We start from the raw sequence: 15,115 nt of genomic DNA on the forward strand, positions 1-15,115 counted from the left end.
AAGTCCCAACATTTAGCTGGTAGAGAATCTGATTAGGTTGACGGTAATGAGGTCTTCCAACCCTAAAGGAGCTCATCGTTACTAAAGAGTAAGTGGCAAAATACAACATGGAAACCTGCAGAAAGTGGTTCAGCAAGTCAGGTTTTGTTGTATTTCCGAAAGATTATTATATTATACCATTCTGATATTTCAGAATGGTATAACACACACACACACATATATATATATATATATTTTTTTTTTTTTTTACATGCTGCAATGTAGTAAAATGTGAATAAAAATACAATCATCTACTCTGATTTCTCACATAGTGGATGAATCTCACAATTTCAAATTTATAAATGCATTCATTAGGAAATAGCCAACTTATAAACGTGCTCTAAAAGTTTAAGAATAATACATTTAAAAATCATCTTGAGCTCTTTTAAAGTTAAAATATAGATTTGTTTGGGATTAAAAACAGACCAATTTATAGTTTGATGTGTCTACTGTCTGTGTGTGTCCCGTTTTATGAACAGCATCAGAGCAACATTTTTAACTTTCTGTCATTTCTGCTAAGCTCCATTAATGCAGCTTGACCCCTCCAGACTTAAGGTGTTTGTTCAGAGTCTGGGCTGCCAGCTGAGAAAATCAGCCAAATCAAATCGATAATTTCAATAAATAAATTCAGGTCTATTTAATCGTTTTCGTATTAAAATACCATGAAACTAGATGTGCTAAATGCATATTGTACAAACAATCAAGGTATTGTACAGAAGTGTCAGCGGCTGGGAGAGTAACCCCATAATGTCTCAGGCTTGTTGAAACCAATCGTGTTTGAGTTGTGAAATTCAGCTGCTTTATCTGGGTTATAAGTATTACAAATTTGTCTTTCCCAACACAAACTCTCATTCGTTGTATTTGTTAGCTGTGATTAGCTGTCATATTTGCATGATCGGTTTTAAATGAAGAATAAACCATTATCTAGCACTGATGCACACTGATTTCTTAACCTCTGTCTTCAAGGACATCAAAGCGTCAGCCTGGGCATGCACACAGGCTTCAGGGAGTCTTGGGTGTCTAATGGGGCTATTTTTAGACTGGGAACTTGACAGGGTGCAACATATGCTTTGAAGCACGTATAAAAGCTGTAAGGTTACTTAGACCGGCCGTAAAATTATCGCCACAAGGTGGAGATTTGCAGTTAGTGTAAGCTCGAGGACTTTTTATGTGATAACAGGTGAGGCTTGACCGCCAGGTTTCCTTGTAAGATAAATGTATTCAGCCTGTATTTAGGATTTTTTAAACATGGGATTTAAGTTATTCTGATTTCTGTGTATTCCTGTTTTTCAGAAGTGCACCAATTGGTTATGAAGACATTTTTTCTAATGTATTTCATGGAGTCAAATGAGTCCAATTCAAATGAATATTTTGTGTTTTTTTATATCTAATTATATAACAGCTTCCTCTATTATGTGTGATTTTAAGTTGAGGGTCTGTCAGCATGATTTTATTTGAAATGGCAAAAAGGCCAATTGCTGAATGAGTGACCAGTTGACTTTGAAGTGAAAACATTTGTTCTACCTTTACACATTAGTGAATACCTGAATTATTCAATTTTTTTTTTTGTGACAACACACATAGGAACTGCTTTTATATCACCTTAAAATAAAAAGACCACCACAAAAAGATGTCATTGTTTGCTCGTTTATTTCTTTTTCACAATTGACACATCAGACAAAAACATCATATTTTATGACTTCTTGACTTGTGTTTCAATCGGTTTCATGTTCACTCTTCAGCCTCCTTTCCCTTTAAATCAACAAGAAGCAGTAACGTATTAGAGGATTGGAAATGCTGAAGTCATTATGGTTAAAGTGAAGATGAAATGCAGCTGAAGATCATCATACCCTGCCCATTTCGCGGCTCTTGGCCCTCAGCTTGTTGACCTGGGACTCAGCGATGTCGGCGCGCTCCTGGGCCTCCTCCAGCTCATGCTGGACCTTCCTGTACCTGGACAGGTGAGCGTTGGCCTGCTCCTCCTGGAAAGCACAAAGTCAGACTCTCAAATGGTCTCTTCGGTTTGCTCTACGGATCATTTTTCACTATCCTGTCAGTAGTCTGGTATTAACACGTTGAGTTAGGGTGTTGTTGGTGTAACACCTATTTATTTCACATGTGTCAAATACTTCACACTCACAGCGTCCTCAGATTGACGCTTGTAGGATTTCACTTTGAGCTGCAGCTTGTCCACCAGATCCTGAAGACGGGCGATGTTCTTCTTGTCCTCCTCAGTCTAGGAGCAGTGCATAGCAGAGTCTGTTCGCTTAATCACTGTTTGTTTTGTCAAAAAATAAGTCTAAAGCTGATTCAAAGAATACTTAATCCTTCATTTATCTTATTAAACAAACACAGACCAACAAGAACGACAATATGTGTATGTATCAAATAAATAGGATTAATTCTACTCTATTTTTGCCAGAGTTTGTCTAAACTGATCATCCTGAGCAGCAGAAACATGGTTTCATGATTTTTCAACTTTTTCATACTTTTTTTTAGTAACACTGTAGACATTAAAAAAATAGCTCAACATATTCATGCAATACTCAGGTATTTCCACAAGTTTTGAAACAACATAACGCTGAACATCTTTGATTCATTTTTGGTATCTGAACTCTATTAGATCATTTTGATTAAAAAATCTATACTAATCAAAACACAGTTGAATATTTGTGATACCTTTATTCTGTTTATAGATATAAAAAAGGTGTTTTAGTGCTTTGTTTGGCAGAATCAAGTTAGAACATCCCTCAGTTCAAGAACCACAGTTCAAAGTTGATACCCTGATTTAAAGTGGTTTATAAAAAAGTGAAAATGAAGGAGTGTTCACAGCCACAGACAAATGCTGATTGTGTTTGATATCTTAAACGGTGAACTCTCAGTTGTGACATATTAAAGTGAGTTAAATGAATGTCATCTACACATACATCCATCCATCAAATAACACTTTATCTCTATCTTTATTTTATATTTTCTCATAGATAATAGAAAAAACAATAGGGTCTGCAATTTTACACATTTTCTAAACCCAGTTTTAATTAATTTTTCGATATTTATCCAGACTTTCAGGAAGGTTTTTGAAAGTTCAAACAAATGAAACACCAAACTGTAAATCTGTATGGATGACATCAGGGTGTTTACTTTTAGTTGTGACCTCCTTATTAAGCACTCTGGCAGCCAAAGACATAATAAGTGTGACTCATGCCCCCTATGGGTCCTAAACGTGTTCTGCATGTCTGTTCAGCAGTAAAAAAAAAACAGAAGCTGCAATTTTCACATAAAGCAGAATTTGTGTTGTTTGCCTGTTAGAATGCATTTCTAGGCCATTCTATTTTTTCTATTTAAACTATTTTTGCTTTTCAGAAAAGCAAAAATAGTTTAATCTTACCTGATAGGTGAGCTCCTTCACTCTGCGTTCATACTTGCGGACACCTTTGATGGCTTCAGCTCCGCGTCTCTGCTCAGCCTCAACCTCCCCCTCCAGCTCACGAACCTTCCCAGAAGAAAACAATAAATCAGTGAGATGTTATTTTCACATTTCACTGAGAAAATAATCTACATATGGATCACCAGCAGAGGCACAATAAAGCAAAACAAAATCTAATATTGTGTAATAAACGTACTCTAGCCTCCAGTTTCTGGAGCTGCTTCTTGCCTCCCTTCAGAGCCAGATTCTCGGCCTCCTCCAGACGGTGCTGCAGGTCCTTCACTGTGACCTCCAGGTTCTTCTTCATCCTCTCCAAATGAGCACTGGTGTCCTGCTCCTTCTTCAGCTCCTCTGCCATCATGGCTGCCTGTAAATGATACGCATTGAAAATGTTGAGATTTTTAGACAGGTTTGGCAGAAATGCAGATTTACTAAATTTAAGTTTAGCTGTGACTGCAGGACCTCCTGAAGCAATTACTAGACACAGAGGATACACATTTCATGAAGAATTCAATTTAACTGAACTAATGGAATGATGTAGAAATTTACAAAAACTGACTTCTACCCTTCACTTGAAATAAATCCCATTGCAGCACATCTAATGCAGCGATGCTATAAATTTATGTGTTCTTTGTTGAGGGATTTGATCATATATCAGATTCGTTCTACTCTATTCTTAACCTGTTCTATCATAATTGTAGAGTTGTACAGTTGAGCATCAGTTTTTAAATATAAACTTGCTTTCTCCTCAGAAAAAAATCGGACATTACCAAAGAATGACGATTATCTGCAGTCAGCATGAATAATTTCATAATACATATGAAGTGAATCTGATGTCTATTGTTGGCTCGTACTACAAAGATGAAGACGTGGCTGCAGTTTACAAATTTGCCACTAGGTGTCAGTAATGGCTAAATTCCATCAATAATCAAGGCAATGATATAAAACTAGAGAACTCACATCAGTGATGGCCTTCTTGGCCTTCTCTTCGGCATTCCTCGCCTCCTGAATGGCATCCTCCACCTCACCTTGGACCTGGACAAAGTCGGCCTCCAGCTTCTTCTTGGTGTTGATGAGGCTGGTATTCTGAAATAACACAAACGTAAGCAGGTTCAGTTTGTTTGTCCTCATGTATCCTTTCACAAACAAAACAATAATAAACACGCAGTTGAACTTGTAAATGGCATCCTGCGTAGCTCAGAGACGTAAAAGTTCAGCCAAAGAGACCAGATGTTACAGATTATAAGCTTTTTAGGTAAATACCTGAGAGTGCAGCAGTGTAACACGCTCACTGGCATCCACCAGCTCCTGTTCAGCCACTTTGCGGCTTCTCTCCGTTTGCTCCAGAGCAGCTCTGAGCTCCTCAATCTCGGCAACCATCAGGGTGTTCCTGCGCTCCACCATCGCAACCTGCTCTTTCATGTCATCTTGTGCTCGGACAGCCTCGTCAAGGTGCAGTTGTGCATCCTTAAAAATAAAAAACACATTAACAAAATGGCTGTCTTCACTCAAATATGAAGACAACCTCCTCTATTCAGTGAACTGTAGTACCTTAAGCTGTCCCTGAATGTTTCTCAGTTGCTTCTGGGCTTCTGCCGCCTGCCGGTTGGCGTGGCTCAGCTGTATCTCCATCTCATTGAGGTCTCCCTCCATCTTCTTCTTGATTCTCAGGGCGTCGTTCCTGCTCCTGACCTCAGCATCCAGAGTACTCTGCATGGACTCCATCACCCTCTGGCTGTTCCTCTTGATCTGCTCGATCTCTTCATCCTTTTCTGCAAGTTTTCTGTCAATTTCACTTTTGACTTGGGTAAGTTCCAGCTGGACGCGGAGAATCTTGGACTCCTCATGCTCCAGGGTGGCCTGAACGGAAACGTAAATTATGCAGTTAAAGAGTTTCTCATTTGGACTGCTCTTTGCAAACATGTTATTTCAATTACCTCAGCTTCCTCCAGGGCTGTTTGGATTTCTACTTTCTCATTCTCTGCTGTTTTCTTGCCCTTCTCCAACTCATGAATGGTCTTTCCCGTTTCACTAATATGTTCGGTCAAATCACTTATTTCCTCTGTTGAGGGATCAAAATCCAAAAAGTTACAATACAATAAAATACAAAAAGATAAAATACATAACTCTTTATCAATTATCAACAAAGCTTTTTAGTCTTGCCAGACACATGCATGGTTTTTATCTTACGCTGCAGGTTCTTATTCTCCCTCTTCAGAGTCTCCAGATGGTCCAGAGCTTCTTCATAAGAGTTTTTCATTTTGAACATCTCTGTGCTCAAAGAGCGAGCCTCTTTCTGAGCTCCCTCCAGCTCAGCCTGGCTCTCCTCATACTTCTGCTTCCACTCTGCAAGAACCTGAAAACACAAACGGGTCAAATATTTGTTGCCCATTGTTGACTTTGTGTCCCTCAGTAAGAACAGGACTAAAAAGACAACAACAAAACCTTGTCAAAGTTCCTCTGCTTCTTGTCAAGATTTGCAGCCAGAGCATTGGCTCTCTCCACGTCGATCATCAGGTCCTCCACCTCACCCTGCAGCCTCTGCTTGGTCTTTTCCAGAGAGGCACATTTTGCATTCACAGCCTCAATGGACTCCTCTGCATCCTGAAGACGCTGAGCGAGCTTCTTCCTGCAGAGAGTATGTTTGATTTAAAAAACATGAAATCCTTTGTAATTTCAAATCGGCATCGTAAGAGTAAAAGTTAGACTTACTTGGCCTCTTCCAGCTCCTCAGTGCGCTGAATGGCATCAGTCTCATACTTGGTTCTCCACTGAGCCACCTCGCTGTTAGCCTTGGACATAGCGCGCTGCAGCTCGGCTTTGGCCTCCTGCTCCTCTTCATACTGCTCTCTGAGCAGATCACAGTCATGACGAGATGACTGGACCGCATGAGCCAGAGCATTCTTGGCCTAAATGGGTCAAAATAGAAAATGCAATATTTGTTATTCTTGACAAATATTTTTTAAATAAAAAAACAAAGGACGCTTTATTACCTTAACTTCTTCCTCAAGGTGTCTTTTGAGCTCCTCGATTTGATGCATAAAGGCCTGTTTTCCTCTAGTAAGCTGGGAAACGAGAGACTCTTTTTCCTCCAGCTGACGACTGATTTCACCTGGATGAAACAAGCAGAATGAAAGTGGGTAGAGGCAGTGGATGACTGGATGGATGTACAATGTTCCTTGTGTTTCTAAGAATTTGACTTTAAGTAATCCTCACTCACCATTCTCAGACACAAGTCTAGCTTTATGAGAATTAATTTCATTAAGTTGACGGATATGCTCGTCATTCTTGGTCTTCAGTTCACTCAATTGATCCTCAAGAGAGCGGCACATCTTCTCCATGTTAACCTAGAGGACATCCAGAACAATCAAGGTTACAGGGACTTTAATGTTCTTCAACTTTGAGTTCTGAAAAAGAAATATTAATCAATTTCACCTTTGCTTTTGCAGTGGACTCCATGTTGCTTGAGAGGTCGTCGATCTCCATCTTGTATTCACTTTTCTCTTTCTCCAGCTTCTGTTTGACTCTCTGGAGGTTATCGATCTGCTCTCCCAGCTCCGCCACGCTGTCGGCCTGCTTCTTACGGAGAGATGCGGCCGTGGCCTCATGCTGCAGGGTGGCCTCTTCAAGGTCACGGCGCAGCTTCTGAAACTCAGCCTCACGCTTCTTGTTCATCTCGATCTGAACAGATGTGGCACCTCCAGCTTCCTCAAGCCTCTCGCTGATCTCCTCAAGTTCCCTGGAGAGATCGGCCCTCTGCTTCTCCACTTTGGCCCGAGCAGCTCGCTCAGCCTCAATCTCCTCTTCTAGCTCCTCAATACGAGCCTGTATTGTAAAAATGGAGTTTGAGTCAGCAAAACTAATGGCAAGAAAACCTAGCATTTTAATTGCTAAATGTCTGACGTAGTAAAAATTAAGACAGTATAGCAGGGGTCACCAACTCCAGTCCTCAAGGCTACCATCCTGCAAATTTTAGATTCACCTCTGCTCCAAAATGTCTGAATTCCCTCACCAGCATTCATTCCTCTCTGCAATAGGCTGGAAACGAGCAGTTTATTTCATCCAGGTGTGTTTGAGAAGAGACGCATCTAAAAATTACAGGATGGTGGCCCTCAAGGACTGGAGTTGGTGACCCCTGCAGTATAGTAATCTCATTTTCTAAAGTATCTTGTTTGAATGGCAACTTTAGTCATTGTTTTGAGACATTTTGGCAGTCATTAGTTTTGAGACAAAATGCACAATATGCTTCATGTTGTAAGCAATAATAAATGACCACATTCAAAGTCCTCAAGCTATTTACATCTTACCTGTAGTTCCTTGATTTTCTTCTGAAGCTGAGAACCGATGGTCTGTTCATCCTCTATCTTGTTGAGAAGCTGGCTTATTTCAAAGTCCCTCCTTTACAAAATATTTTTAGATTTACTGCAGGAAATCCATTTATCTTCCACACATGTTCAACTGCTAACATGTAAATATATATTTTACTTGTCTTTTCATTTTTACCCACTTCTTAATCTTCTCTTCAGACTGCTGCTTGTCATTCTCCAGATCCATTATGGTTTCCTGAGCCAATTTCAGATCTCCTTCCAGCTTCCTCTTGGCTCGCTCAAGATCCATACGGAGTTTCTTTTCCTGCTCCAGGGAACCTTCAAGCTGGTGCAAAGAGAGAATCAGAAGTCAGTGATCCCATGTATTTAAAAAAACAGAACTGTTGTTGACTCAGACAAAGCACTGATGCTTACATCATCCACTTGCTGCTCCAGTTTTGTCTTGGCTTTGGTCAGAGTGTTGACTTTGTCTTCCTCTGCCTGCAGATCATCCAGGATCTGCTGATGGGCCTCCTGGAGGGCTTTTTTCTCCTTTGTCAGTTTAGCAATGGTCTCATCTTGAGAAGCCATTTCCTCTGTAAGGTTTTTAACCTGCACTGACAAATAAATTGCTTCAGCAATTTGGTCAAATTGCATTTAACAGGAATGTGATTCATAAACTCAAACCTTGTTTTCAGTGGCATGTTTCTCCTTTTCCACTTTGGCCAGAGTCAGCTCCAAGTCATCGATGTCCTTCTTCAACTCAGAGCATTCGTCCTCGAGTTTTCTCTTCTTTGCTGTCAGCTCAGCATTGATCTCTTCCTCATCCTCCAGTCTCTCGTTGGTCTCTTTGAGTTTGGCCTCAAGCTGGATTTTCGCTTTGATGAGCCCCTCACACCTTTCCTCCGCATCAGCCAGGGTTTCGCCCTCCTAGATTCAAGTGAACCGCAGATATTGTCAAAGTTGGCGACCTAGCATTGTCAAACAGTAAATTGCTCTGGTCTTATACATACCGACTGAATCTGCAGCTGCAAGTCGTTCTTCTCCTGAAGAAGAGAAACCATCTTCTCCTCCAGTTCTTTCTTCTTAGCCAAAGCCTTTGCCAGCTCCTCTTTGGTCTTAGCAAAGTCTTCTTTCATTTGGGCCATCTCCTTCTCCGTCTCTGCACTCTTCAGCAGAGGTTTGATCTTGAAGTACAGCTTCATCCATGGCCAAGTTTTGACGTTCATGAATGAACGGATGTTGTACTGGATGGTGAAAATGGCTTCCCTTGGAGAATCAAGCAGAAAAATATTATTATACTCAGACTTGTAAAATGTAAGCAAACCTTTTCACTGCTCCATCGAAACAACACATGACTGAAATGCTTTTCAAATGACCAAAACCCTAATCCTAATCTAAAAAACCCCAACATAAACAAAAAGTCAAGTTTAACAGATTAAACAAAAGTGCTATGAATACATCTAAACATGCCAAATCCTTTTCTAAAAGAAAACATTGAACTAAAAAGTCCTTTTAAGAAAAATACAAGCTGTACACAGTTAAATGTTTAGTTCCTTTTAATGTTACTGTATTTCTATCCAGCTTAGGCAAATCTACCTTCTTTCCATCATCTTTACGAATTCCCGCCTCATCACGTAGCCTCTGCAGAGAGCCTGGGTCATTGTGACCAGTTCCGCCAGTTTCTCATCCCTCATCTCCTCCAGGGTACCCAGCAGTCCAGCCTTAAAGAACACCTGACGGGTAAAACGGCATTAGATTAACATTTTATTCAGCTTTCAATTAAGATTTTTCTTAAATCTGTTGATTTACCTTAGTGTGGCCAAACCTATACTGACTATGGTCAATGTTGATGGATCCCAGGAGTTTCTCAGAGGCCTTCTTGTTGTCAATGAATTGGCCTTCAGGAATAACACTAGCGTTCAGTACTTTGTACCTGCAAAAAGTCACATTAATCCGATTAACAACACAGTTGAGCAAATTATGGTAGAATAATAAGTACAGATAACTGCACCTCTGCTTGAAGTCACCATAGAGGATCCTGCTGGGGAAACCTTTCCTGCAGATCCTGATGCCCTCCAGCACGCCGTTACACCTCAGCTGGTGGATGACCAAGAAGTTTTCCATCAGACCTGAAGCAACAACACATGGATGGTAATTACTGTGTAACTTAACCATGAGGTCATGAGAATCACCTGATCCAAACAGAATCAGAGCCACAATCATTGGAAACAGAGCTCATCTAAAATTTCTTTACTCATCTTTATCTGGTCCAGGCGCACGTTGTGAATGTTACAAAATCATTGTTTCAAACGTTGGACTTCTAGTGACAATTCATGTCAGATGTTTATAAGTTTATAAACAAATGAAATAGATATTTTTCCATTTCTATCATCATCTATCCCTATAAATGATCAAAACGGCTGGACAAAATGGCTTATTTTTTGATACAAAACAAGTGTGCTCAAAATTGGAGTGTACATTTTGCCGATGTATACTTTTCTAATTTGTATCTACAAGTCTTGAAGAGTTACCGTCTTGGAGACTGACCTGGGGTTTTGGATTCATTAGGAATGAGACAGCGCACAAAATGTGGATGGGTGCTCCTCAAGTTGGTCATCAACTTTCCAAGATTTTCCTATAGAAGGACAAACAAACATAATATTTTAATTTCTTCCAAACTGGGGACCTTCACCTTCATAACACTGGTAGCCATTTTATAGAACCATGACATAATTATAGCCCATAACACAAAAGGAAGTTCTTCACACAACAGAAAGGAATTGGACCATTTAGCAAAGAATGGTACACAAATAGAGAGAGGCAAAACAACCTAGAGGAAACATATTTTGATTTTGCAAAAGATTTTATCCTGCACCTTTTACAGGCAAACTTTACCCAGGTGGTTTTTGAAGTTTCACACTTTGCAAATGTCTACGACTACATACACTTCAGTCAAAAGAAAAAAAAAGATAAAAGACACTTATAGAACTACAGGGAAGACATAAATATCCAGTTTTACATACTGTTGCTTGTTCTACATCAAAGAGGATTTGTACTTTGTGGACTGATTATCTTAAATCTACATTATGAATGATGCACTATAGAGTAGCTAAGGGAAGGCCTATAGAAGGACTAAGGATGAATAGCTTATGTGTTCATTAAATACACTGCATTATGTTATAATTTAAAAATTTAAATATACCCTGAAGAGAGCTGAAACAGTTTGGAAGGAGCCTCCCTTCTTCTTGCCTCCACCCTTCTTCCCCCCTTTGGCATCTGCAAAAAAAATACACAGGTATAAGTAAAGAGAGAGACTATTTGTGTCCAAAATGATGCAGATTAAACCAGATTCATGAGTTCTAAACATGAGACATAACATTCAACACTGTAAACATATAAATGGTACCATCTGCTCCTGCGTGGGAAGCATAGAGGTGAGCCAGCAGCTTCGATGAGGACTTCTGGTAAAGCTGGACCACAGAGTCATTCAGGGGATCCTTGTTCTTGTCTAACCAGCCAACAACATTGTAGTCCACAGTGCCAGCATAGTGCACCAGAGAGAAATGAGCCTCAGCTTTCCCTTTGGCAGGTTTTGGTTTCTGGAAGGGAGCACTTTTTCCCAGATGTTGGTCGTACAGTTTGCTCTTGAAGGTCATGTCTGTTGCCTTGGGAACAATACACTCCTCTTCAAGCATGGAGAAGATGCCTAGAGGCTGTCAGGATGGAAACATGCAATTAAAATCAAGACATCTTGAGGCATCAAAATGATTCTCTGTGTTGGTCAGTAAGTGTCTGAGCTTGTTGCTGACCTTCTCAATGAGCTCAATGCACGCAGCCAAGTCCATGCCAAAGTCAATGAACTCCCATTCAATTCCCTCCTTCTTGTACTCTTCTTGCTCCAGGACGAACATGTGATGGTTGAAGAACTGTTGCAGTTTTTCATTGGTGAAGTTGATGCACAGCTGTTCCAAGCTGTTGAACTGTTGGAAGACAGACTCTGTTAGATGTTTACTGTGCTGGTTCACTGATTTAAAGGTTAATCCCAATATTACTGACATCAAAGATTTCAAAACCAGCGATGTCCAAGACACCGATGAAGTAGCTCCTTGGCTGCCTGGTGTCCAACATCTCGTTGATTCTGACGACCATCCACAAGAACATCTTCTCATAGACAGACTTGCAGAGAGCACTCACTGCATTGTTGACCTGAAGATGGAAAGACATGCTGTAGTTTAAAAAAATTCTGTCAATCAATTTAACCTCATAAACTCAAATTGTCTGTTACCTGTGGCACAGTTTGACCTTTGACCACCATTTCATTTCCAACCTTCACTCGGGGGTAACACAAAGCTTTGAGCATGTCAGCAGAGTTCAGGCCCATGAGGTAGGCGATTTTATCGGCCACTGATAAAAGCATAAATACGAGAGCAATTACAACATTGCAAATTACAAAACTATCATGAAATCCATTTATCTGGCATGTAATTTTATATTTCTTTTCCTTTACACGGCCACCAGAGCAAGTGGGGATCTTACATTGTTTTATTAAGAATGCAATACGACTCAGATGAAATGCAACATTTTCTGATTTGCTTCACAGTTCTTTTAACATTTCCTCAAGAAAACAGTGGGGCCAAATTATTTTTATTATATTTATATGTTTTCATGATTCAGGCTTCTTACCCTCAGTGCCATCAGGTTCAGCCTGCTCTTCCCGCTGCTTCTGCTTGAACTTCATGTTTCCATGATGCATCACAGCTCCCGTTAGCTTGTAAATGTTAGCTTTCTCTTCTGCAGTGAAACCCAGGATGTCGATGGCAGTCTGAAGAGTTGGTATACAAAAACATAGATCTATTATTGATTTGTCATACTTTAGATTTAAACAAGCTTGTTTGCTGAGTGTGGTGTCAGCCGCTCCTGAAATGGTGCTTCTAATCACATTTTACTCACATCGGTGGCGATGAATTCTTCAACGTCATTGATACTCTTGACAGTGATTTCTCCCTGACTTATCATGGGAAAGTCATATGGGTTGGTGGTGATGAGGAGACCCTCTGAAAAAAAAAACTCTTCTATTTTAGTATCCAGACTCTAGTGAATCATTACTTTGTATACTGTGAGGCGACATTTCTAACCTATTAGCTCAGGTTTGTGGCCTGTTGCGAGCTGGTAGAAGATGTGATAACTTCTCTCAGCAGACAGCTGGAATGTCACACGAGATTTCTCCAGCAGATCTGAGAACAAGACAGAAATGATTCTAGTTTGTCCTTTTATAAAATCTCATGGCAGGTTTTGAAATCTAAAACACGTACATGTTTCAATATCAGCTGAAGCCAGCTTTCCAGTTGTTCCGAAATGGATTCTGATGAATTTACCCTAAATAAGCAAAGTCATTAGTGTTGGTTTTATATATATATATATATACCTTAAAATTTATTTAAATCAGATTGATATGTGATCATACTATGCACTTACAGCAAACTGCATGCCGTCCAAAATAAAATATTAGCAATCAACATATAAGCATTCAGATAAGCAATGAAATGCAGTGCTTTTTAAAAGAGCAAGCAGACTTTACATTCTTGCACTAGTTTCTTAAGCTGGGAAACTTACAAAGCGAGATGAGTTGTCATTTCTCACTGTCTTGGCATTACCATAGGCCTCCAGCAGGGGGTTGGCTGCAATGATTTGATCTTCCAGCGAACCCTTTAAACAAAGTTACAAAACACATATTTGTATTCTGTCATTCATGTCTTCAGCAGTATGAGATATACATACAAGACTTTTCCTACTCACCTGCATTTTTCCAGGAATTGGCTCCGACTTTTTTCCACCAGCTACTGCGATTGTCGCAAAGTACTGGATGACACGTTTGGTGTTCACAGTCTTTCCTGCACCAGATTCGCCACTGGTTTGAAGATACACAGCTTAATTAGAGAAGTACTGATGCAATTAATGTCAGTAATACCTTATATCTGATAATATGTGGCACTTACGTAATCAGGATTGACTGATTCTCACGGTCTGTTGGAAAAATGCAAAGTCATACAACTCAATATTAAATTACAATATCATATACTGTTGCCTCAATAAAGTAAAGTTATTAAAAGTTGAGTTTGTCCATACAATCCTCATTTTGGATAGAGTGGAGATAAAAAGATGACAGATACCTTGGAGCATGAACTGATAGGCGTTGTCAGAGATGGAGAAGATGTGGGGAGGAGCCTCAATTCTCTTCTTCCCCCTGTATCCTGCAACAACCATTGCATCGTACACTGGCAGCCACTTGTAGGGGTTCACAGTGACGCAGAACAACCCAGAGTAGGTCTGTGTAAGACAGTGAGACATCCAGCAAATTTAAATGGATCCCAAAGTTAACATCTCTAATTTGGTCCTTAGGCTTCTCCTTGTTAACCAATTGAAATGATTAAGTAGTTGCATGAAATCTGTTTGAAATAACATGAGCAATAAGTATCTTTTGCCCCAATAAGGATTAAGTTATGAACTTAATCAAAAAGTGCTACAAATCTTTAGCTCAATTCATAAAATGGACTTACGTAGATCATCCATGCTGCATATCGCTCTTTGAGGTTATACAGCACAGAGGGCTCACTGAGGTGGGTCATCATGGCCATGTCTTCAATCTTGTCGAACTTTGGTGGGTTCATTGGAAAGATTTCATCCTCCTTTACAGTGATACTCTACAACAAAACAGCAGAGCATGTGAGTAAAGTTCTAGTTTCCAATAAACATCGAACAGATAGATCTATCATGTTCCATCGTGTGTACTTAGATGTCCACCTACCTTTCCACCTTTAACTTCTACCGTGGCTTTGCCACCCTCCTTCTTCACTAGTTTACCCTTCAAATACATCTCAGTAGGCTCTGTTACGAAATAAGCTGTTTTGGCATCAAAGGGAGTGTTCTGAGCCTCGATTCTCTCCCTTTCTGGTTTCCGGAGGTATACAGCCGCCGGGCCAAAACACTCCATCTCCGAATCCCCACTCATGGTTCTGCTGTAAAAACAAGTAAAACCAAAACATCATCATTCCTTTTAAAAGTACTTGGCTTTAGCTTTTTCTGGCATTCTGGCATGGGATGTATGGAATTTACCTTGTTTGTTTTTCAGTGATGCACTTGGTGTGTGGATACTAAGAAAGGTTAGAAAGCATAAAAGGAAAAACTCAAGCTCATGAGACTATCAAGAGTTTGCATATGTAAAATAAATTCAAAGCACAAATAACTTCAAAAGTATGATCGAAGACTCACCTTTTCTGGAAGCCGGTCAGTCCTGAACTTCAGAGTGAACTGGCAGCTTCTGTTTTATATTGAAATCTCT

At 39.9% G+C, this 15,115-nt stretch overlaps 1 protein-coding gene across 1 annotated transcript; it reads right to left on the reverse strand.

Moving 5' to 3' along the window:
• Nucleotides 1-1,670: 1,670 nt before the first annotated feature.
• On the reverse strand, nucleotides 1,671-15,115 carry LOC106914939 (myosin heavy chain, fast skeletal muscle-like). The gene is made up of 41 exons (XM_014982163.2): nucleotides 15,046-15,115; nucleotides 14,890-14,927; nucleotides 14,582-14,792; nucleotides 14,334-14,477; nucleotides 13,947-14,103; nucleotides 13,773-13,800; nucleotides 13,573-13,684; nucleotides 13,390-13,482; nucleotides 13,089-13,152; nucleotides 12,912-13,010; nucleotides 12,727-12,830; nucleotides 12,460-12,598; nucleotides 12,062-12,180; nucleotides 11,833-11,982; nucleotides 11,586-11,756; nucleotides 11,183-11,489; nucleotides 10,979-11,052; nucleotides 10,324-10,411; nucleotides 9,788-9,905; nucleotides 9,586-9,709; nucleotides 9,373-9,509; nucleotides 8,787-9,042; nucleotides 8,461-8,703; nucleotides 8,209-8,385; nucleotides 7,974-8,119; nucleotides 7,774-7,864; nucleotides 6,902-7,291; nucleotides 6,687-6,813; nucleotides 6,460-6,578; nucleotides 6,179-6,375; nucleotides 5,912-6,095; nucleotides 5,657-5,822; nucleotides 5,404-5,528; nucleotides 5,018-5,326; nucleotides 4,730-4,933; nucleotides 4,427-4,552; nucleotides 3,663-3,833; nucleotides 3,428-3,532; nucleotides 2,180-2,275; nucleotides 1,890-2,021; nucleotides 1,671-1,791 (listed from the first exon to the last, which is right to left on the reverse strand). Exons 3-41 carry the CDS (start codon nucleotides 14,783-14,785, stop codon nucleotides 1,771-1,773), a joined length of 5,817 nt encoding a protein of 1,938 aa, XP_014837649.2. The 5' UTR covers nucleotides 14,786-14,792; nucleotides 14,890-14,927; nucleotides 15,046-15,115; the 3' UTR covers nucleotides 1,671-1,770.

Source organism: Poecilia mexicana, unplaced genomic scaffold (assembly GCF_051168715.1).
Source record: "Poecilia mexicana isolate PSO_F unplaced genomic scaffold, ASM5116871v1 scaffold_5, whole genome shotgun sequence".
Lineage (NCBI taxonomy): Eukaryota > Metazoa > Chordata > Actinopteri > Cyprinodontiformes > Poeciliidae > Poecilia > Poecilia mexicana.

Coding starts and splice junctions, on each gene's coding strand:
- LOC106914939 (XM_014982163.2), bottom strand. CDS start 14,785: ATGAGTGGGGATTCGGAGATGGAGTGTTTTGGCCCGGCGGCTGTATAC. Junction 9,510..9,585: donor ATAGGTTTGGCCACACTAAG/GTAAATCAACAG, acceptor TTTACCCGTCAG/GTGTTCTTTAAGGCTGGACT. Junction 3,834..4,426: donor CCAAGAAGGCCATCACTGAT/GTGAGTTCTCTA, acceptor TATCATTTACAG/GCAGCCATGATGGCAGAGGA.